This window comes from Indicator indicator, chromosome 2, assembly GCF_027791375.1.
Source record: "Indicator indicator isolate 239-I01 chromosome 2, UM_Iind_1.1, whole genome shotgun sequence".
Taxonomy (NCBI): domain Eukaryota; kingdom Metazoa; phylum Chordata; class Aves; order Piciformes; family Indicatoridae; genus Indicator; species Indicator indicator.
The window spans coordinates 23,739,085-23,763,275 of record NC_072011.1 but is presented as its reverse complement, the minus strand read 5'-3'; the positions used below and the strand labels follow the sequence as shown (position 1 = coordinate 23,763,275).

Sequence of the window (24,191 nt, the reverse complement as noted above, 5' to 3'; positions counted from 1 at the left end):
GCTGTCACATCCCAATTGGCTATCCTTTCACTGACACGGGTCCAAGCAAGGCATACAATAGGTTAATACTGACAAACAAGCTTCTCAACATATCCAGTCAACTTCTGCCTAGTCTTTCTCTTCAGTTACAAGGTGTTTACATTCTTTCCAACTCAAAGACAAAACATAGCCTTCTCAAAAGTTGTTAAAGGTTGCTATCTTCCTACAAATAGGCACAGAGGAATCGCAACTATAACAGATGCAATACTGTTTGTTGTTCATTTTCAGTACAGACAAGAAAGAAGCTTTTCCTCCTAAGACTAAACCTTTGAGATCTTATATACCATTTCTACTGACATGGCAAGAAAGGACATAGTAAACTGCAATGGGGCAGTGGAAAAGTAATGCTTTTATTCATTTAGATTATATGACTAATCCTATCACCATACCTGTCACTTGGAGCAAAATGATGTTATGACTTAATTCAAGGTGTTTCCCTTCGGTTGAAATTAAATAGCTGGCACTTGCAGCCACAAAGTGAGATAATCACTCACCATGCTAATTAGGAAAGCAGCTGTTTTACAAAAAAATAACTGTAAAATCCTTTTTCCAGCCTCTCCAAAGGCATGTCTGCATGGAACCCCAGCCCAGCACCCCACCCAGGGGCAGGCTGAGATGGTGAGATGCCAGCCAGCCATAGGATGCACAGTGACTGTCCACAAGTGCTGCAGATGGCAGTGTGGGAGCCACAGCACCACGACAGCATGCCAGCCACGGGGACAGCGGGACGGCTGCTGCTGGACCTCCCCCAACACTGGGTGAGAGCTAGGGCGGATACGCATAGGGCTTTGTTTTAACAAAGATACAGAAAGGAAACAGAAATTTTTGGTGCACCTGGCCCTCAGAAGATTCAAGCCAGGAGATTCAGGCTCTGTTCATTGAATAAATGTTCAAGAGCCTCCTATGAAATGCTCTGTACAATACTGGAATTGGTAGCATGCACTATGGGATCAAAATATTCCAGGAGGGAACAAAAACCAAGTGAATAGGTAAGAGTTGATGAGATGTGGAGATATGGTGGCAAAGGATGGTGTTTTATATCATGAAACTATCTAGCCACTCCCATCAGGCACTGACACAGCTTTCCTGCAAAAAGGCAGGAAAAAGCCTAACCATGCTCAAAAAGGAGACTGAAATGTTTATGATGAGGATTATAATGTTTGTGACTGCAGGAGACTGGACTTAGTGGTTGAGGGGATGCTGTCCAGTCCTTTGCATTAGTCTCCTGTGATGGCTAAGAATTAAGATTAGGGAAGGGATATTGTCAAGACTGCTGCTTTTAAGATTTACTAAGTTTTAAAATAATTTTAGCATTTATATTCACGTCACAAAGAAGTATCTCCTGTGCCCACTGAAGCTGACTGGAGTTTTGTCAACAGAAAAACTTTCACTTCTAAAATGGAAGTGGAAGAAAACTTATGACATAGACTTCTGTTTTGTTTGTAAAACCTAAACACCATGCAGATGTTTTTCAGAATATGTTGACAGCTTCTCTGAGGCTCACCTCTGCCAAGATGCCGACCTGTTTCTGATATGCTTGCACATGCTGCAAGACTGCACCACCAACAGCCCCTCACGGGATGCTCAGCAGTCAATAGCATCTGCATACAGTAAATCCAGCTTAATCAGAGATTTCTCACAAAATGCACTAAGAATGCAAGCACAAAATTTTTAGACTAATTTCAGATTTCACACCATATTTTCTTAGTTAGGCATGGAGTCTTCTCAGTGGTTAGGCAGTTATTTTTAAGAGAAAAAACATGCAATCAATTCAGTCTGTGGGTTTGGAGAATGTAAATGAGATTAGCCAATACACACAACTTCTCTGTGGTAAAGAACCCTTCTTCTCCACCCTAGACCCCACATGAAGCCATTATTGCTTCTAGACAGCCTACAACAGATGTCAATGGATTATACCATTCTTCAGTAAGATGCTGAGGAAATAAGCTTGAAACAAATAGTACTGGCTTGAGCCTCCCTATTTTGAAATAGAATTTTAATATTCAACATAGGAGTTACCTAGGTTCATGGTGATGTGTGAACTTAATAACTTTACTCTTCCACTCACATAAAACCAAATTGTGACCTTCTGAAGCCTGGAGTTAATGTACATCTCAGTAGATCTCAGTATCACAGGTTGGCAGCTCAGTTCCCACCAGTTCCTCTGCACTGAATATGGCCAGAACAGCAGCCACAGCTTTCCTGGGTGCCTTCGCTGCAACAGCTTTTTCTGATGACCTAGCATCCTTGAGGCAATGGGCATGAGAAGCAAAGAGCTATCACTGTATTTGAACACTGTCCTTCGAGCAGCAGGAAACGGAGACTTGATTGAAAGACAGTGAAGAGGTGAGGAGTTGCAGCTGGAAGGTGGAAGCAACAGAGGAGCAAGAGACAGAGAGCCTGGCTAAGGGAGACCAGGGCATTCAAGCAATGCCTCCCTGGCCTGGGGGGGTGCAATGTGAGGAGTGGAGGAGCAAAAACTAGTGAAAAGGAAAAGGGCAGGGGATGTACTGGAGTCTGGGATGGTAAGGCAGGAACTGCAACTAGCAGCAGGAAGAGAGAGGTTTAGGGAAAGAGCATCCACAAGTCACAAAGACATGGACATACAAAGGCAGAAGGGTCTGCACCCATTTTCGTCACTATCTAGGAACACAGTTCAGGAGATCTCAGGCCTCTGCTTTCCTGTTACAACAGGTGAAACCCACAGATAAACTGTGCCACACATCTCCCTCTGCACATTTGTAACAATGATGTTTTATAAGAAGGATACTAGCAGATGCGGAGCATATAATTATAGCTCTCTGCTGTGCAAGCAATATTGCTTTAATGCATCCTGAAGTTGCATTAAAGAACTCTCCTTGAGGTCTAGATTATTAACCTTCAGAACTGTTTGTCTTTTTTTAATCTCTTGAATATGTAAGGAAAAGCCTCATGAAGTGTGTGACTGACAGCACTACAGCCAGAACTGGTGAGGGTAAGATGGAACAATTTTTTCCTGTGACATCTTATTTCTGCTTTTTTATGTCTTTGGGTGTCCTGTGTGTCCTTCTCCCACTTTTCCATACACCTTGTTAATTCCCTGGGTTTTTGACGCTGCATCTGACAGATGTATTCCTGGTGCAACTGACTAGGGAACTGCCTGCTGAAGTTGCTCTGGTGTTGGCTCTCCCAAAGAGTTGCCATGTCCTCAGAACTCTGGTTGGAGGTAAATCTCTGGGGACAAGACAGGGGAGCAACACCCTCTTCTTAGCACATACTATGATTTCTTTCTGCTTGGATGTTTCAGGATCAGCAGGATCAGCTGCAGGCACAAGGACTGTGTGAGTCTATGCTAAAATCAGTGCTGTGTGGCAAAGCACTGTAAGAAAAAAAATATGCTGGGTTGTATTAGAGACTCAAATGCTGCACTGCACTGATTTTTCCCACCCAATTGCTGTAAATTATTCCATCATGCAAAGCATGCATTCTTGTTCTGCCATTTCAGTGAGAATTTTTGCAAGACCTAAAGCTCCTGCAAAACCAGCTTTTGAACAACCACCACAGCATCATTATGTATGACCAAGCCCTCTCTTCTATCATGATTTATGTGAACAGACAGTGAAAACAGACCAGAAAGTGGTACTTCTCCCCTCCACCCCCTAGGTATAAAATCTTGGCCACACCAGTTTATGGGAATGGCCACATCATATCACAGCAAGGGTATATTTTAGTATACTCTTCCTCTCAATATTTGATTCAATCATGCATAAGACTAAAAACCACATTTTAAAAATAAGACTTTCTCTGTTACCCAAACGTGTTTTCATAGGCATTATTATATGCATGTACACACAGTCATCTGCTCCATGATCAATATGGTAAAGATATCATGTAAGCAGTTGTTCAGTTTACAAAACAATTTACTGTCAAATAGGATGAGTAAAATCTAGAAAAGATGTAAATATTTATACAGAGGCCAAGAAAACTGATTGACAACTCACAATATTTGTTTTACTTCCCTAGGAGAACTGAAAAAGAGTGGATCAAATCCTTACCTTGTGTTTGGCTTCAGGTTCTCAACTGGCAGATGAGTAGTCCCTGCAGTTCTGGTTGACCACTTATTCTTTAAAAAGTCATCATAGGATGCACTGTAAACCAGATAGCCTGTACAGAGGAAAGACGAAGAGTTGTGAGGATTCTAAATAAGTTTCACATAAATGCTATCCCTAAATGTTGTGGCACATTTCATGGGTTAAAAGGAGTGGAAGTACTTCTGAATGTGAAAGTGATTGAATAGTTAACTCTTCTGGAAAATCCCAGGCTACAAGAATTTCCTGTCATTAGCTAATAATGGTGGAGCATTACATCAGAGGATGGTACCCAGGTTTCAATTGTTATTTAAAACACAGTGAAGGCAAGAAGACAGAGACAACCCATTCACTGTTTTAACCCATACACTGACTGTGCAGAAACTAATATAGAGAAAAATACTAGGGTTTATTTGGGGAAAAAAAAGAAAATATTATGTCAATTGCACTCAGTAAGGTACTGTACTAAGCCCTGAAGGACGAAATGCTGTGGGAGAGGCATCACATAGCCTGTGCAAGTTGTCACTGTCTCCCTTTGCAACCACTATAGCTGCTTTAGCTCCCACTCCTCTGCAATGGCTGTTACCCACAGGGCTGGGCAAAGCTGGACATCTGCACCAAAGCAGTGGCCTTTTCCAGTACTTATTTCAGATATTTGGGGTCCACTGACAAACAGGGGTTTATTAATTCCTGAAATATTTTGGTTATTTACTCTAGTGTTTTGCCAAAAACTTTTGAGATTCATTCTTGAAGTGAGTTGGGCTTCCCTCCGGCTCTCAAAAAGTCTAAAGACATTAAAGGATGTTAACATGTCTGTTTAACATATTCCCCACTTCTGACCCTCACTTGTCAGGCTGATATTTGAGCAAAATTTCAGTTAAAGCATGTTATCATACCCTGGGCCACAGACTCCACCTGAGATAATCAACTCTGAAAGCCTTCCTACAAAAAGTCCAGAGTAGAGAGCTGCCAAACCAGAAGCCCCTCTACAGGCATACAGACTGCTCCAGTACCCACGAGGACAGCCAAGCAGGACTCAGATTGGCTCCAGCCATGCAGCCACCTTTGACCAGAGTAGACTAAAGCAAAGTGTGAAATGCACAGGGTAGGTAGGCTTGGGAGGTGACTATAGTGGAGTTGAGGGCACTACCTGGGGGTAGAAGTGCTATCATAGCTACCATCCAGGCAAGAAGCCATGCCTTCTGAACCACTGGCATAGTCAGTGCCAAAATCATAAGATATCTGGACCAATATGGGCAGGTTAGTCTGGCATTGAGAGATAGCAGAGCAAGCTTCTCACTCCTCAGAAAGTAGCTCACCTCCCTCAGAAAATTGCAGTGAGAACTTCATGGGCTGTTGACTCAGTTTAAGATAAAAATGGCCATTTAAGAAAACCTTCCCTGCCCCCACTACCTGATCAGAACAGCAGCTCTCAGTAGAGTACCTGTTACCATGTCTCCTTGAGTAGGTTTGGCCCAGTCCACAATGACAAAGGAGTGACAGCCTTCAACTGCCACAACAGTGATGTTATGAGGAGCTTTCAGTGGATGCATTTCTTTTTCTCTGAGGTCATTAGGGATGATTTCATCAAGGCTCTCCACTTGGAAGTGCTCCAGGGCCTCTGTCAAGGAGCAGGGGGCTGCTGGATCTTTATTGAGATAGGTCACATAAGGAGCTGGAAGAGACATGGGAGGGAGAGTATTTAGTTGGCAGTTTTGTAGGTATCACAGGCACAGGAGTTTGTAGGTAGCACACAGGCTGGAAATTTCTGGAAAAGAATAGAGTCAAGTTTTGTGAAGCATTTTAAAATTTCTCCCCTTCTAGCCCAGAGACAGTTCACTGCTGCCAATGAAGTCTGGCTCACACTCAACTTGTCTGATGAGCCAGGGGAATGGGATCCCATTTACGCAAAGAATGGTCATCTTTGCTATGAGAGGCAAAAGAGAGTAATCTGACTGCAGGACCTCCAGCTGCTCTGGAAGGTGGAGTGAAAAAGTCACCAAATTTTCTGCCTTTCCAGACATGGGAACAGATTTCTGCCAGGGCCTTAGGTCATCTAAGATTTTACAAGTCAAAGCGCTTGGTTCTTAAATAAACACCCTGAAGCTGAACTGAAACAACAGAAGGAACAAGAGTAATTCCAAGGTGAAGTCTGACCAAGTTAAATGAAGGGATTATTGCTGTGGTCCCCAGGGTACTAAGGGACCAGAAGTCATAAGACCTTACCTTCCAGGCATGAGTTCCCAACCTGCAACTTCAATTTTTAAAAGATTTACACCGACTGGAATTGCACTTCAGGAAAAGATTAAACCATCTTTTTATTGCCTTAAAAGTCACTGTAACATTCAAAGTAAGGACTATAAAAGTTGCTTTGGAAATGTTTATTCAGTTGCAATAATACAATTCATTGAAATGGTAATATTATTTCCCTAGTGCCTTCAAATGTTCATAAAACAACAGTTCTTGGTTTATCTTATTGGATTTCATGCCCTAAAGGGATTTTTTCCAGATCTTGCAATGAAGTTAATTTTAGCTTCTCCAACTAAATGAATCAAGAAGCACTGTCAGTGAGAGAGTCGAATAGAAACCTCATGGAATTGTTTGGACAGGGAAACTGAAGATGCACTGGAAAAAATCTTGGTATATATAAAAACAAATCTTATATTCCAGCAGCAAAGCTTCATTATAAGCCACATGAAGCTTGGGGATATTTGAAGGGAAGGTAAAACTTGAGTAAAAGCTGACTGTCGCATCCCCTGAACGCCCATCTGAAATGCCAGGTGAGCCAGCAGCTGACCTGACCTCAGTTCAAATGCTAGAGATTTATAAAGGGCTGGGCTGAAGGCTGGAATGCAGTGTTCTACCACCTCCAAAACCCTCCAGTCTGGCCCCTAGCTGCTTCTCTGACAAAGAAGCAGAGTTGCTCTTAAGTCAGATATGCAACACCTACCTACACACTTGAGTGACTCACATACAGAAGCCAGTCTCATGGCTCATGGCAATATACTGTGGGCTCCTTCACTAAGTTTTGTCTACAGAGCAAAGATATAAACAGCAAAGTCAAATCTATTTCTGTTGATTTTACCTTTTGTAAAGTTTATATCCAAAATAACATTAATTCCTTGACTTTGAAGCACACCATTGACATATATTCTTCTGCAAGGTTGGTGAAATCACTGAGGTTGCATGGGTCAGTGGAAAAAAAATCAGATTTCCCAGAAGATACTTGCACTAATTACTGATGTGAACTCAAAATGATGCAATTGAGCTAAACTGAGCACCAGAACCAACACTTTTGCTCTTGACTTCAGCTAAACCAAAAGCAATGCAAAGTACCAAGCGGAGCACTTACACTGAAAGCATACAAAGAGGTTTGCACAGCTTCAGCAAAATCAGCATAGTTCCACATGTAGACATAGTAGCATCCAAGCACTACTGCTTGGGTTTCCCAAGCAGCAGTTCTTACAAGGACCACACAGTAGTCTGTTGGAGGTATTTGCAGAATGGTCTCAGATTAAGGGCAAACCTTGCTAAAACAAGAATTCTTCATAGCACAAGCAGTAAGCTACACAAACCAAAGCACATCCTTACCAGTGAATCGTTTCTTCCCAGCAATATCATATTCTGACACAGGGCCGGTGCCAACAACACTAGTCTCTGGATAGACAACTTCAGATTCTGTCATTGTAGAAGCAGTGGTGGTGGTGACAGTGGTGGTGGTGACAGTGGTGGTGGTTGGTGGCAAAGTGCTCTCAAAAAACTCATAGTCTTCAGAGGAAACACAAACCAAAAACATTAGCTATCTCCATGTTATTTTGGTTTAACTATGAGATGTTAAACATTTCTGTTACCAGACACGGCCCCAAAGGAGTGCCATGCACCCAGTCCTAGCTGCCACAAATTCCTTATAAGCTTCTACATCAGGACTTGTCACACCTCAGCCTTATAAGTGTTTCTATCAAGCACATAAATAGTGAGCACAAAGTCTTTGCCTCAGAATACTACTGTCATTGCTGATTTAGACCCCACTCACACAGGCAAAAGGATGACAATAAACTAATGCATTCATACCACAATATCCTGAATATGCTTAGTCTTCCAATTACTTTCACAATCCCCAAGAGAAGATGGAGCAGTAATTGAATACCTGGCCAAAGCCCTCGGATGCCAAAGGAATGGGGGAAAAAAAGGGTTTAAGAAAAATGTGTTATTTTCCTAAAATACTAAAGCTGGTTCATACTGCTCCTAACCTTCCTGCAACTTAAGAGGTGTAGAGTCTTGTACTTGCCATTTGTGGTCCCATTATGGCCATGAGGGAAAGGAAACTGGCCCACACAAATCTGCTGATATTCAATCCTTCCTGATTCTCAATACTGCTAAAACCAGAGTCCTTTGAAATTCAGATGATCTGCACCTAAGTGGAGGCCTGGGAAAAGACCTGAGTTTCAAGGATATTCCATTTTCACAGGGATGTAAGGAACATGGGAAATAGGACTTGTACAATTTTTAGTCCATACTCCCTACACTGTAAATGTTGGCATCAGTATGAAGTGATATGAATAAAAAGCACAAAAGTCTATGATATCTTCCTCTAAGGTCTGCACTCTCTTTCTAAAATCCTTTTCTGCTTTTGTGGATGGTGCTTTGACTTAAGATGTCAGCACTGCATTCACAAAGAAGAAACTTTTATTATTATGGAGCCCTAAATTCTACCAAAAACAGCTTTAACTTTGAGTGTGTTTATCCATTTTAACATGCAAGAGTAGGAGCAAGAATCTGAGGATTAAAAGGAGTAGAACATCAGAAGTGAATGCTAGGTCCACTAGCTGAGAATTTGCATTCCCTATGCAATCTTATAATTAAATGCTGAAAGTTGAGACTTTCTCTTCAGCTAAGTTTTGTGTCCTGGATTATAATACCAGACAGTATTCATACAAATACACAAAAATCTTTCTCTTGCCTCCTTTTATCTGATTTCAAATCTCTTTTATTTAAATTCCACAGGAATTCAGCAGAATAATTATTTTATATGTAGGTGATCTCACTCCGTATGTTTTATAGTCTAAACGCAGACTACACATTTAAAAAAAAATTCACAGTGCTGTAGAAGTGCTAACAACTCACTAAGGTATTTCAGGTTTCCATGGCTCAGATGTTATCTGTATTTTCTGTTTTAGAAGAGTTCATTGACTCTGACTGGGCTGGAGTCAGACGTTGTACTGAAGGAAGTCTATCTAGGATTGAAGCAGTGACTGTATGACCCAGCTCTGAATGCAACTTATTTCCACAATAGGTTCCTGTTACATTGTAGGACTGACAGAAAGGGACTTTCTCATCCAGAAAGTGCTTTTGCACTTTTGCTCTTCACATGTGATGCAGGACTCTGGAAAGCTTTTCCAGCTCACCAGTACTTGCTTAAGCTGTCATTCACCAGCCTGCCCCCTCAAACCCAATTCAGAAGAAAAAAGACAGAGGAAAAACCAGCCCCAAACATGCCACTTGCAATAGACTTTCACAATTAATGAGTACCATCATCATATATCACGTATGCCTCTGTAGTTGCTGTCATATCTGAATCCAGTCCCGAGAATGTATCTATTGAAGGAGAAAGAAAAAAAGTGTTATAAGAATTCAGTGGTCTCACTCCTACTCTCCTAGTAAAATAGTTCTGGAATAAAGTTTAAAATAAAAATCTTTAGCCAGTTGATTTGTAAAGAAATAAGGTAACTGCCTAGTTTCCAGATAAGAGCCAGAGACAGTTCATTCTGCATACTGCAATAACAGATGACCAGCTAACTTCAGCAGCCAGGAGTTTTACTGGGGGAAAACAGATTCAGGGCTGCTACTCAAAATTGAGAGTAAATCACCTTCCAGGAGCCCTGCCCCAGGGCCAAACAGCTCTGGCGCAAAGGCTAGCTTCCAGCAACTGTGTAATGCTCAGGTCAGGTTAGGATTTGACAACATTTTATAGTATAGTCTCAGAAGCAAGAAATGTGAGACTTTTATACGCAAAAAAATCAACCAAGCAATTCAAATAAACAAAAAGCTTCTCTTCAAATGTTTTTGTGGAGGAATAAATATCAAATAACCCACAGAGCTGTGACATTTACAGACTGTGTCTATGCTAGCAAGTGGCACAGCCCAAAAGGAATGGATTTGTAGAATGAAGTAACTGGTGCTGGATTTCCTGGGGTTTTACTTTACATTAGTTCTAGTCTGATCCTGTGGACTGAATGCCTATTACAGGTTGGGACACATACGTGTCACCCTGAAGCACTGCTTCTACTTTAGTTTCATCCAACAGGAATTCAATTTGTGCACACTGAGATTGCTCCACGATGTAAGTGAAAGCATAGCAAGATGAGATGTTTGTGAGGTGCACATAAAAAACAGCCTCCTGTCCCACCCCAATAACCAGTGGAAATGTAGCCACAAACTTCTCAGATGACGATCCCTACATATTATCTCAATATTTTTGCAGGTCATGTACCCAGCACCAGATATATTAACCATCAATGCCTTATCTTGTGAACCCAGAAGGCTTCCCTGCAGGCTCCAAGAAATTAATTTCTCCACGTTATTCAGAGAAACCACAGAGTACACAAATGTCATATTAGCCATGAAAAGCAATGCAAACAAAGCAACAGTATTGTGCTGGAACCCACTTCAGGTACAACCAGAAGTCTTCAATGAAATGCTAGTGCTGAGGAGTGGCCAGAGCATGAACAAAGACAGATGCTCTTACCACAACCAACATCTATAATGTATGCACTTACCTTTGACTACACTGAATTAAACAAAAGGCTCAGATATGCAGAAATGTGAAGTCCTTCACAAGCACATTTTAACTCATTCACATCAGCCTTTGGCCTATGTACAACATTATTTCCTATTTTTGTACTTGTTCTGTCTCTTCACTGTCTGTGCTTCTTTAGAATTAGCTGTTGCATAGTCATGACAAGGGTTAAATATCTCTCATTTTATAATTTTCTGTACAGGCACCAACTTGTTCTCCAGCAGTTCTCCAGCTTGCTTCATCACCCTTTGATGCAGATCTTCAGTAAACCCTGCCTGTGCCAAACAAGACTAAATTGTGATATGACCATTTGCCAGTCTTTTGGCATCTGTGAGGACAGCAGATGGAACAACCACCACTTGATTTTATCACACATATTTAGGACTCCAACATTTATTTCCTTGCCAGCTCATGAAAAAAGTTTACCTGATTTCACTGACAAATCACATGTGTATGGTCAAACTCCTTGAAAGATAAAGACTGCTGAATCTAGTAAAATGCTGACAATAAATTCTGCTGGATCAAGCAAAAATCCGAGCAGAAAACAAGTGAATTTGCAAAAGATTAAGTAGAACATTTGGCAGTGGGTTTTGGCACTTGTAGCCCCCAGATGTTTGTTAGTAAAGGACTTAGCAACAAATACCAAGCTTTGGCAGAAAGAATATTTCATTAAATGGCTGAGAGTAATTTCCAAACTCAGAAGAAAGGGAAAGGCAGCATAAATATATGATTTGGAAATGGTCAAGGAAAAACCATTAAATGTTTTCATAGTGCAAGTAGTAGTTGCTTATCCCTCTTGAAATAGACTGCACTAGTTAAACAAAACCAGCCATCAATAAACAAATATCACAAAGATGCTTTCTTCTCAAACAAGTTCCTCCATGGAACAGGCAGGTCATTTTGCTCTATTAATCCAATGCTGAGGCAGGTTAACAGGATGAAAACAAAAAAAGGAGGAAAAAAAAAGAGAAGATCAAGAAAATCCTAATAACTATTCTTCAGATAAACTTTCCTAATTGCCAGGTAGGGACAAATATAGTTCAAGCTATACAACAGATCAGAAGAAGAAATCCAGCACTATCTTGTCCTTTCAGTCATCCACCGTGATGCATTTGCACACTGTCAAAACACCAGACCGTTCAGGAATGACTTCAGGGCAATTCTCATTCAAGACAGCCTGTGTAAAACACTAGTTTTCATTCGCACCTCTAACAATGTTCAAGTTTGCTGAAACTCACGTGGTAGAAAGGAAAAAAAAAATCAAGCAGAATGTTTTTAAACATTTATAAAAATCACATGAAAATTCCCCAGCCGCAGCTCAGCTAAAAATAATAGTGCAAAGCTTTTTATTGTTCAGCTTCTGGAGCTTATGGTCAGATTAACACCAGCCATATTTAATAAACTCTTACTGTTACTATGTATTCTCAGAAGAGGCCCTTTAGGTATCAAATGGCACAGTCCAAAGAGAGGAAATATTACATGATACATAAGCAACATTTAAAATAAGTGATAGGAGCTGGGAATGACAGGGACTCTGCCAAAAATCAGGGTCTCATTTAGGCAACTTTGAACATACCACAGTGACCATGGTTTAGTTGATTAGACGGTGTTGGGTGACAGGTTGGACTTGATCTCTAAGGTCTTTCCCAACCTGGTTGATTCTGTGATGTGCAAGCACACTTCTATAAATAACCCCCTGTCAGACGTGGGGCTGCTAGGTAAATGTTAACACTATCAATCACTGTAATTCCACTTGTACAAGGCACTAACGTCTTTGACTCATTACTTGCCCAGAGGAGATGGCAAGAAAATTTTCAGTCTTATGCTTCTGAGATCCTTTCCGAAGATGCCACAGGTGCGTCTCTCTATACAACTTCCTAGACCATGGTTACATGACCCACTTGTAAATCTGTTTTTGCTTCAGAGATACAGATGTAGGGGGGAAAGGTGAGGAGAGTTTCATTTACCTACCAAAACTGTCTAATGCGGCTGGCAGATGCCAACCTGATGTTTGGGTTATGGCCATGCTGCTGCTACCCATTTGTAGACTGAATTGGGGATTACCTACAAAAGGAAAGGATAAGGACTGCTATGGTGCTCCCTGATCTGGTTTTACAAAGTAAACAGCTAACTGATTTGCAATGCGACATTCAGGCGATGAAAGGCTAAAGCGTGGTAGGAACAGGCTCAATGCCCAATGTCTCCAGTACGCTTGTATTTGCTCACTTTGGATTTCAGTTTGGCACCGTATCCTAAGCTTGTATAACCGCAACAGGTAAAGAACGACACGCACCGTTTTATTTTTTCAAATGAGAAGAAATTAATGTACAACCCTTTCCCTTATTTGTGCAGAGCCAGGGTTGTCTTTTCTCAGCTTCATGTGTGTTATGCTACATCCCTGTCAATCTCTATCTCCAAGAGTTTGCAAGAGAACAAGAATCTCATTTCACAAAAGCTGATTCCACCATGGCTCAAAAGAAAGACCTTTTGGAATTTATCATTGGAAATGAAAATGAAATAGAATGTTTAATGCATTCAGATATTTTCCAGGCCTTAACAGGAGTGAGAACTTCCTTATACGTGAGCGCTCATGCGTGTGAGACTACGTGATAGGACGAGATGCAACACAAGGCAAAATTTTTGCTGAAATCAACATATTTCTATGAAAAATTTCAGCTTTGGGGAAGTCAACATTTTCCAATGAAAAAAGCATTTAACACCCAAACTCTTGTTCAGCTGCTCTAATCTCATCTCCTTATCACATGGACCAAAGTCTTCAGAGGCAGATTCCTTCCCACTTCACATTTGTGTAACTGCACTGTACAAACAAGACAACTAAAGAATTTCAAAAAGCACAAAAGGAAGTTACCTTCTGCATTGCACTCTAGTAGGCCATCGACCCCCAACAGCAAGTTGCCCTCATCATCATACTGTCCGTAGGTGCCTGGAGGACAGGTTGGGGGTGGTTTCTCAGTTGGTGGTTCAGTGGTGGTTGGTTCAGGAGTGGTGGTGGTAGTTGTAGCAATAGTTGTAGTGGTTGTAGTAGTTGCTGTAGTAGTTGTTCGGGGTCTTGTAGTAGTAGTTGGGGTAGTGGTTGTTTTCTTAATCATTTCAAGGCCAATCAGAGGTTTCCCTCCAAGGCTTATTATTGGTTTATCTTGTGCACTTGCTACAGGTTTACTAAATCTGCCATGTCCAAACAGAGGTAATCCATCAGGACTCACCATTGGGGCACCCTTTTCATCTAGAAGAGAAGGGAAGAAAAAACAAACAAATAACCCACATGTAATCTGTCTCAAGCTTAAAGCTGTATTGTCATTACATCTTTCTGTAACTACGCTGAGAGAGAAGGTGGTTGTTACCTAGGAAACAGCCATGGCTAAGGAAGATGGAAAATGGTTCAAAAGAACACCAGATTAACCACAGTGGGTTTCACTTTTATCAGTTGTTTGATAAACACTTCCTGGGAAAAACAGGGAGGTTTCATTTCAGAATCTCACTATGAAGATAGTGTCTGCATTTAGTCTAAGTCAGTCTTGTGACTGTTGATGAAAAGTATGATGAATCCATATTCTGCTCCCTAATGTCAAGTATTGACAATATGTGGTGAGATGCTGTCACTAGAGACAAACATTATGTCAAACTCTACATACAGCAAATATTCATGGGAACATGTTTATCAGCAGGCACTGAATTTAAACTCAAAAGATCCGTACAAGTGGACCAATATACAAACAGCAGTGTTTTTACAGATCACACAAAGGATTTGTTACTACTTGTGGTCAGTTTTAGAAGAAAAAGAAAAAAAAATCTCATAAATATGGCTGGTAGAGTGCTAGTGGTGGGGAATAATCATCTCTATGTATATAAAGATATAAACAAGTATCAATCCTTATTCTGGCTTAGTTCTGCAGTCCTTTCTAATGCTGACGTAAGTCAGATGGACTTGGATGATTCTTGCTGCCTTGTACTCTACAGCCCCACAGGATGCCCCAAAGATTCCCCAAATCCTGCAGTATGCTAACTGCTTGATGGAGACCTGAGGTACAAGCAGCTCTGAATAGCTTGCATAGGACCTGGGGATGCCTGAAGCACTCAATACGTCAAAGACTAGTACCACATGCACAAAAACTGTAGCTTTATTTCTTCTGTAAGAAGAAAGCTGTCACTTACCAACAATTGTACGTCCATCCCCTCCTAATTTAACTCGGAGAGGGTTTCCTTGGGAATCTTGGAGATATTTTCCTTCCACATTTAACACTAGCCCTCGGTCAAGATCTACAATCTAAAAGCAACAGATGAACTCAAGTTTGGCTCACACAAGATGAGGTGGAATGAAATTTCACAATAGGAATCCTGGAGAAATTCAGATGCCAAGCCTAATTATTGAGGAATAGCTACAACATCCAGAGACTTTTAGAAGTGAGTCACTAATTATACAGTAATCACTAAAAAATCACTGCTGGAGAAAGCAAATCTCCAGGAGCTGGGCTCCAGAGCTGCACAACCATACTCGTATCACCTACTCTAGATCCTATGTCCGAATGAGCAACTCCCTTGATTTTCTTGGGCTGCACATCTCCCAAGCAGAATTCCTGTAATATTGGAGTATGACCCTGAGTTCTTTTGAGGATGGGATTTAAATGTCTCCTGATCAAAGAAAAAGGAATTAACTAAACTAGTTAATTTAGATTGAAATGGCAGTGAAAACAAAGTAGCTAAGATTTTAATTGCAGTAGGAGACTGAAGAAAAGCCTGTCTCATAGAACAAATCTGTCTGAGAGCTTGGATTGAATTAAAGAGATAATTTCAGACAAAATCCAGTCCACACTGCTGTTTCAGCCCAAAAGAGCTGAATCGCATGCTGGTTTAACCTAGGTAATTGACACTGAGCCACAGGAGACAAAAATGCAAAAGGTGTTAAATGCTGGCAGGAAACTGGGAGAAGGACATGAGTAGCAGCGCTGGGTTAGCATGACAGACTTATAATTGATGCTGTGGAAAATACTGTAGAAGGAGGGACTGAAAAACAAGAGATGAGTCCCTGAAGTTCTGCTTACAGCAATGCCTTCCTCTCATAGACTAGAGAGGGATGTCTCATGCCCTCCCAAAGACCTTTTTATCCCACTTCCTAGTGGTTTTGGCATGTTTTTCAAAATCCTCCCATGAATGACATACCTGGTGCACCTTTTTATGTTCCTCTAATGCAAACTGTAGGACTGAAGTGGCCGTAAAACTAATGTCTTTATTTGTCATGTGGTGTGCAAGCAGCAATACTGATGCCAGGGAGGCTGGTCACAGTCTCGTCCTGCTCAGCATTTGGGCAAATACAAAGGAAACACCAGTTCCTTCTCTGTGTCAATAAACTCAACAGAAAGGATTTTCGAAGACAAGGTCTGGGCATGTAGGCAGCTAGTGAGGCTTTCCTATCAATGGCACCTGAGCTCTTTTAAATACCACTGGGAACATTGATCTGTACAAATGGCAAAATGCTCGAAGATGCCTATGCATGTATATTTAAAACACTGTAGCATTTACAGAGTAACTTTACATTTTGATAGTCTTGCTCATGAGCTTCTCCCTAAAGTGTGCATTTGCAAGAAGCATTGCTAAACACATCCTTCAAAGCAGCTGTCCTGGGCAGTCCCCACTCACACTGCATGGAAGACAAGCCCTGCATCACTGGGGACTGTAAGTCCCACTGACTTACACTAAATTTATGGGAGTAATGATGTAGTTGAAAATTCAAGCTACCGGGCTTTAAATCAGACATTTAAAATGTTCAAATAATGAAATGCAGGATTTGTTAGATTTGAGTGCAACAGCATATAACCTCACTTTACAGATTCACTGACTGAAGGCACTGCAATCCTTTCTTTTTTTGTTGAAAATGTAAGTACATAAAAAGGTAAAAGCATCTTGAATTTGGAGAGAAGGTCACCCTACCCACTTTGTTCCTTGAGGCCCATTGATTACTCTCTGCCCACTTGGTTTTCCATTATTACCAGGTATTATTTTTTCATTTCCATTTTCATTTTTTGTTGTAAGATTAGGTCTGCCATTGTAACCTGAAACAGAAGAAAACATGCTATTCTGAAGAAAATTGTGCTATCTACAGACCACATTTTAGAATGTGCAGAAATGCATTTTCTGAGTGACCTGGATATAAACTTAAGTGCAGAAAAAGCTCTCACCACACACAGCAAACCAAGCTCATTTCTGCTTAGAGCAACTGCAGTGACACTGTCAAATCCCTGAAGCTGACACAAGCATCTGAAATGATTCCTTCTGAAGAGGTTAAACACTTATGGTTTGTTTCTACCATGTTTAATTGGTCTCTTTATTCCCTCAAGCCTTATGAAGAAATCAGGGCAACATTTCTAGACAGCACTAGAGTCATTAAAGTGTTTGTGATCTTCATAAACATTTGAGGAGTGGGTTGAGTGGTTGTGTTTAATGACACTTGTTCAATCCCAACCTTATACGAAGCTGTAGTGACAAACTGACAGGAGAGGAGATGGGAAATGCCTCCATTTTTTTTTTTTAACTTGGAAAAGGAAAGACTCTCCTCTAGCTGAAAAAAACACTGCTACAGAGGAAGACAGACATAGCTCAGAAGTGGAGAAGTAGTGGCATGGGGCTGCAGGCCCTCTAGCTCACACAAGGCAGCAATTATCATATCATAGCTCAGAAACTTGCCTCCAGAAAATATATATATGAAAATATATACATGTATTAACTGAAGAAAAAATATACTAACTGAACACTCCTCAGCTATTAACTTCCAAATGGCACAGCTAGCTGGAAGCTGGTATACAACTTCCACAGAAAAATCTATTATTCTTTCATTCCACGCATCTCATTATCTGTGGTATTATTTAAGGTCCACTCGCATCTTAAAGCTGTGCAAGCTGGTGGATCTCTGCACAGCACTGAGTCTGACTAAAGCACAGAAATACAAGAGCCCAGCTGCACGGTCCTCACTATATAGCAGTGAGGTTACACCAGAAAAAGCATTGTTATCTACATATAGCGTAAAAGGTATTTACTAAAACCACTCAAATCACTCAATGCTATTTTGGATGTGTGTTGGAGGCAGAAAAAAATTTCCATTTGGCAAAGTCACTGAGACCATCTGGGATTCTCCATAGGTGACAGGGGGAATCAGTAGGTGACACACCTTGATGTCTGCTTAGGGCCAATACATATTCTGCTAGAAAGCAAGCCTCTAATATTTGGCGTAAACCACAGCCATAAAGTATTAAAGAGCCTGACTGTTACGTGAGCAGTCCCCAACAGGAATGTACAACCCTGAGCTGTCACTTAGGAAAAAGAGAAAAATGTCTTGACAAATAATTAAAGAAAGCATAGAATGCCAGGACATCATGCGGAAACACCTTACTGCCTAGGCAGTAGCACTATATAACTGGTAGCACTATATAACTGACAATAGCCTTTTAGTAATCCATATAATGAAGAGCAATCAATATACCTGAGAGGCTGTCATATTCCGAGTACAAATGTTCTTTCGGTGAGCACCCAGAGAAGTCACTGCTCAATAAGAAACATAGCCCTTTTTCCAGTTTAGTACCTAACTGTCATCTCCTCTGTGCATCACGGGATCCTGTGCAGATGAGACCACAGAAACAAAGGTCTGGAGCACCAATTAGGCAGTGTCCTCAAACACTGGACTACCAGAGAACCATGAAAATAAGAAGTAATACATTCTACTAAATAAATAAACCTGCATTCTGATGGAGAACTTTTCATCTAACTGCAGATCTTAGGGAAAACACAATTCAGCAAGATGACTACAATAGAGACAAGATACCTTGTCTATAAGCAGGTCTAGTAAATTGCCTTTGGGAAGAGCTCCGTAGCCTGGAGTTCAACAGTCGCTGGCGAGGGGACAAAGTGGAAGAATAAACTGTTGGAGAAACAGTGTGTGTGGTGGTAGATATAGAAGAACGTGGCCAGACGAAGCTTGGTTTAGATGGGATGTGCTTGTTAGAGGACTGAATAACCCGTGATGCTATGGCAGAGCTTCCTGGTGATTCAGGAGAATATATTTTTAACGGAGTCTTTTCTTTCTCTTCTTCTTCAGACCTTACTTGGTGAGGTAGAACAGTGTCAAAAGATTTCCTTTTATTGTTATTAGTGTCACCATGTAAGTTTTTGTTACCTCTAGAAACAGAAGGGGACCATTTTGCTGCCAAAGATGTAGGTTTCTCTTCCACTTCTTTCTGATCATATTCACTGTAGTAATCATCCTCATCATTAGAAACTGACTGATGAGATTTAGGTGAAGAGGAGGAAGGCACATTACGAGGAAGTTCAGCTTGGGACATTTTTGAGGGCAACAGGCCATATCTTTTCTCTGTTTGGGACACTGTTCTTGTAGCAGCCCTTGAGTGAGTAGGTAATGAAGGACGAGATTGTCTTGAAGAAGTGGATGACAACCTTGGATTGTTCTGATTATCTTTTGCTGTACTGCTGGCAGAACCGGAGTCTGGCTGAGGAAGTTTTGGTACCTGAGAACCTGGCTGCTGTTGCTTTGATAGAGATGAACTAGAGCTTCCCTGAGAGAAAGATGCAGGTAATCCCCTAGAAGGGGACACCTCTTTTGGAAAGACAGTGTGGCTGCTTGCTCTGTCACTGTTTTCTATTACACGCTCATCATCATATTCCTGCAACTCTTCATTACTCTGGGATGAGACGGGAGATGGGAGGCGCCGGCCCCTTGAATGCAGTAAGGACAGACTGGTTTGTGCCCTCTGTGGAGGCTCTGAGTGGGAGGTCTTCTCCAATGGAAGATGAGAGTTGAACATCTTTTCAGGCAAAGATAAACTGGGTTTTGATTGAACAAGCGTCTCCTTTACCTCTTGTCTGTCCTGCTCTTCAGGCTTACGTTTGGAAAGAGAAGACTGCAAAAGAGAATGCTTTTCTGGAGCAGCTGCTTGACTCCATTGTTCTTCTGAGGCAGAGTGGGGTGACTTTTCACTGTGTGTCTCTCTGAGATGAGAATCAGTATCAACCTGAAGATTTCTTCTCCTGGGATAGATTGCTGAAGAAGACTGTCTGGAAGAGGGTAGAGAAGGAAATATGGAGCTTGAATCTTGTGAGTTCTCCATATAATTCTTACCAACATCCTTTGCATGAGATTTGGCACTGGTGGAAGAGTGAGAGTGAGGTAACGCGTGACTAGAAACAGCAGATCTCGATGGCACTGCCGCTGCAGCTAATTTCGAATCCTTCCACGTGCGAGAACTGGAGCCTGAGGGAAACCTTTTTTTCTGTGATCTAGAACTGGGCTGTCCTGCTCTGTCCTGTGTTTCTTCACTGTCAAACTCATTACGGCTATCACGAGCATAGGAATTGGAAGAGTGCTGATGTGAAAGACTTAGAGAGCCAGACCTGCTGGGATGGCTTGTGACAACATCATGAGAGATGGCAGACTGTCGATTTGATGGCAAAGCCAAGTGGCCAGGCTCTGAAGTTTTAGAAGACACTTTCACCAGCATGGGGTCTCGCTTTCCTTCCACATTACCTGCAACACCATTTTTTTTGGTAGACAGATCATGGGAAGCAGTTTTAGAAGGTACATTACTTTGCCTCGGTTGCTTTGTTTCATTGTCTGTGTATTTAGGAACAGATGAGGCAGAAGAATGTTGCGTTGATGATGGTAGCAGTGCTGGTGGCTCATGTTTCTCTGTGTTTGTCTGCTGTGACACCTCAGATGTGTGGGTTTGAACAGATGTCCTCCCTGAGGCAAGGGCAGGATGGACTGGCCGACTAGGAGACAAGGGTCTAACATTTCTCCTCTGATCTTGGACTTTTGGCAGTGTCGTTGGAGCTTCTTGAGAGGAATCATGATCATCTGTCACCTCAGTGGACTGGAGATCAAGTTCCAGTTCTCCTGTTTTCCTAGAAGGCAACTGAGATTTACTTAGGACTCCTCGAGTCAAGATTTTATTCTTATACTCAGAAAGAAGATTCTTTTTATCACTAACACTAGGTGAACGAACAGATGACTGCTTAGAGGAAAGTGATGGCTGGACTTTTGAAGCACCTGAAGAAGTTTGAGAAGAAGAGGAGCCAGCATGCCCAGTTTTTTTAGCCCCTGAATTATCTTGAGTATTTGTTTGTTGCTGAGCAACTGAATCCTCCTGAGTGGCTGGGGAAAAAAAAAAAAGTGTTTATTTACAACAATAGAAGAAGCATAAAAAGCTGACCAAGAGAAAAAACCAGGCAGGTAGCAAGAACAAAACAACTTCTGGGAATAGTAGACAATAATTATTTCCACATTAATCAGTCTGTGGAGTTGGGCCAAATAAGTCTTGGTTTTTAGGAAGGTAGTTATGGGGAACTATTGTGGCTTAGGTAAAACTTAGAGGAATTAAAATGCAATTAAAATCAAGTATCTAAAAGCAGAAACAAAACCATCAGTGGAACCAAATCTTCAGCAGAGTTTAGTCATGTTGACAGTGTGGTGTTGCAATATCCCATCTGAATCCGTGGCCCACATTTTTAGTTAACTCAGAATATCTTCTGCCCCCACAACATCACCTTTTTGTCAAGCAGCAAACATGAGTAGTATTTGAGTAAGCCACTAAATGAATGTCAAGTGCAGGAGCTGTCAGGAACAGTGCAACCAAAGACCCAAGGTATTGTATTCTTTGGTCTTTGGATAACAGAAGCACACATTGTTTTCATTCAGGAAATAAAGTATTTATTTACGATATTAAAATGTCCAGAAAATATCCTTTTACATACTGCAGAGTGACAAATGCTTATCCACAAGCATCTCTTTGGGTAATACAGTGATGAAATGAGCTACCAGAAACAATATTAAGGAAGTAAAATCCCACAGATTAAATTACTGAGTTAGTTAGTTAGTAAGAATCAACATAACTGACACCAAGGCAAGAATGGGCAGACCATGCAATTGGTGCATGGCTTAGTGCTCACCTGCTGGGATGGCAACAGTGAAGGCTTTAGACTGAGGACCTGGCCCCCTCCTGTTTGCTGCACGAATTTTGAAAATGTAGCGCTCGCCAGCCTGCAGACCGTCTATGATGGCTGATGTTGTAGCTCCAGAGTAGGTGATGGACTTGGCTCCAAAGGGCTTGAGAGCCGGGGCGTATGAAAGAATGTATTCTGAAATGATTTGGCAGACGGTTGGAAGGAGGAAACTGAAAACAGTCCTGTTTCCAGCGGACAGACTGTATGGGTAGGATGAATTAGAACGTGCATTACTAAAATTAATACACTAGCAATGCACACTGAGTCAACAACTGGAGTATAAAGACGTGAGAGAGAGAAAGAGAGATACTTATACACCGTAGGTTAAGTTGAACATGTTCATCTTAAACAAACAAAACTGAATCACATCAATGAGCCAATGACAGAATATGTTAGCTATATCTTTGTAAAAATACATAAGCAACAATGCCCATCAGAGTGAAGTGTCATCAAGAGCAGCTGGACAACAGCCATGCACACGTCCAGAGAAGGTGTGGGGAACATGAGAAAGCTACAGCACTATTTACTGCATGGTTTATTGTGCTGCCCAAGGACACTCTTTTAGTTTCTGGATATCAGCTAATAAGAGGGAAAAAAATTAGTCCTCTGAAAAAATTAACTGCCCTTAATTAGAAATAACAGTGGAAAGAAAAAACCTACAAAGTAAAAATGCACTGGAGGCAGAAAGCATGCATGAACATTTCCAGTAAAATATGCATTGTCCTACTAGTTGTGAAAATCTAGTCTGAAAGACTGTGCAAATGTTTTGTAGTACATAGCCATGTTGTCACACATGATGAACCACAAGTGGCTTTTAGACTTCCTAAGAAAAAAGAGAAATTTTTAATTTCTTGATCAGCTAACATGGTATTTGCAATCAACAACACATGATCTAGAGAATATTCTTCCAAAACATAACTTGCCCACAATGAGGGACAATACACAGCTGTGTTGCTGATTGTAGCTACATCCACAGCACATAAGAACGTTAAAGTTTTTTTCCCCACTGAAAGTACTTGGAAGGTGAACAAAATGTGTATTCACATAATTGTCACTCAAAACATCAGTACTAACATCAAGTGATATTATTAATTCCTATTTATTATTTTCTTATCCTACATTTCCAACAGAGTCTTTATACAGCTATAATTGCACTGTACTTAAGAGCCTAGTGGTGTAAAAGCAGCTCTGCCAGCTCCAAAGACCTTAACAGTGCTGAAGTCTGAAGTGGGGGATCACCATGAAAACACCAATGCCCTTGGAAACAATACTATTGCAAATGCAAGTGTTTCCAGATGAGTTTTTGCTTAGAGGGGTTTTGACTGTAAGGCCAGTATGTAAAAATTCATGCCTGGCTGACTGAGGTTCTTATTCACAAAAGATACTTCTACCAGGCAATAACATATTTATAGAATCATAGAACTGTTTCTGTCGGAAAAGACCTTTAAGATCATCCTATCCAACCATTATCTAACTCTACCTCAGCACCACATCTATGTGTCTTTTGAATATCTCCAGGGTTGGGGATTCAGCCACCATCCTGAGAAGCCTATTCCAGGGTTTGATAACCATTTCAGTGAAAAAGTTTCTTCCAACATCCAATTGAAACCTCCCCTGGTGCAACCTGAGGCCATTTCCTCTCATCCTATCACTTGTTAATTGGGAGACGAGACCAACACCCACCTTGCTACAACCTCCTTTTAGGTAGTTGTAGAGAGCAATGAGGTCTCCCCTCAGCCTCCTTTTCTCCAGACTAAATAACCCCAGTTCCCTCAGCCACTCCTCACAAGACCTGTTCTCCAGACCCTTCATCAGCTTCACTGCCTTTCTCTGGACATGCTCCAGCAACTCAATGTCTTTCTTGTTGTATGGACCTCAAAATTGAATGCAGTACTCAAAGTGCAGCCTCATCAGTGCTGAGTACAGGGCGTAAAAATTACTTTCCTGGTCCTGCTTGTCACACTGTACAGGACAGGACGTTGTTGGCCTTTTTGGATGCATGAGCACACTGCCGGCTCACATTCAGCCAGATGTTGATCAGCACACCCAGGTCCTTTTTCTGCCAGGCAGCTTTTCAGCCACTCTTCCCCAAGCCTGTAGAGCTGCATGGGGTTGCTGTAACCCAAGTGCACGATCTTGTACTTGGCCTTGTTAAAACTCATACAACTGACCTCAGCCCATTGATCCAGCCCGTCCAGATCCTTCTGCAGAGCCTTACTACTGTCAAGCAGATCAACACTCCCTCTCACCTTAGTATCATCCACAAA

At 41.4% G+C, this 24,191-nt stretch overlaps 1 protein-coding gene across 1 annotated transcript in view; it reads right to left on the bottom strand.

The window, feature by feature from the left end:
• Nucleotides 1–24,191, bottom strand: part of FNDC1 (fibronectin type III domain containing 1) — a 46,281-nt gene that overhangs the window by 11,757 nt on the left and 10,333 nt on the right. The window contains exons 6-15 of the mRNA XM_054398257.1: nt 21,871–22,059; nt 18,734–21,076; nt 16,849–16,970; nt 15,076–15,187; nt 13,772–14,146; nt 12,800–12,802; nt 9,636–9,701; nt 7,698–7,874; nt 5,551–5,781; nt 4,074–4,182 (exon numbers count right to left, since the gene is read on the bottom strand). Of these exons, the coding sequence (XP_054254232.1) occupies nt 4,074–4,182; nt 5,551–5,781; nt 7,698–7,874; nt 9,636–9,701; nt 12,800–12,802; nt 13,772–14,146; nt 15,076–15,187; nt 16,849–16,970; nt 18,734–21,076; nt 21,871–22,059 (3,727 nt within the window). The remainder of the gene's footprint in view (nt 1–4,073; nt 4,183–5,550; nt 5,782–7,697; nt 7,875–9,635; nt 9,702–12,799; nt 12,803–13,771; nt 14,147–15,075; nt 15,188–16,848; nt 16,971–18,733; nt 21,077–21,870; nt 22,060–24,191) is intronic.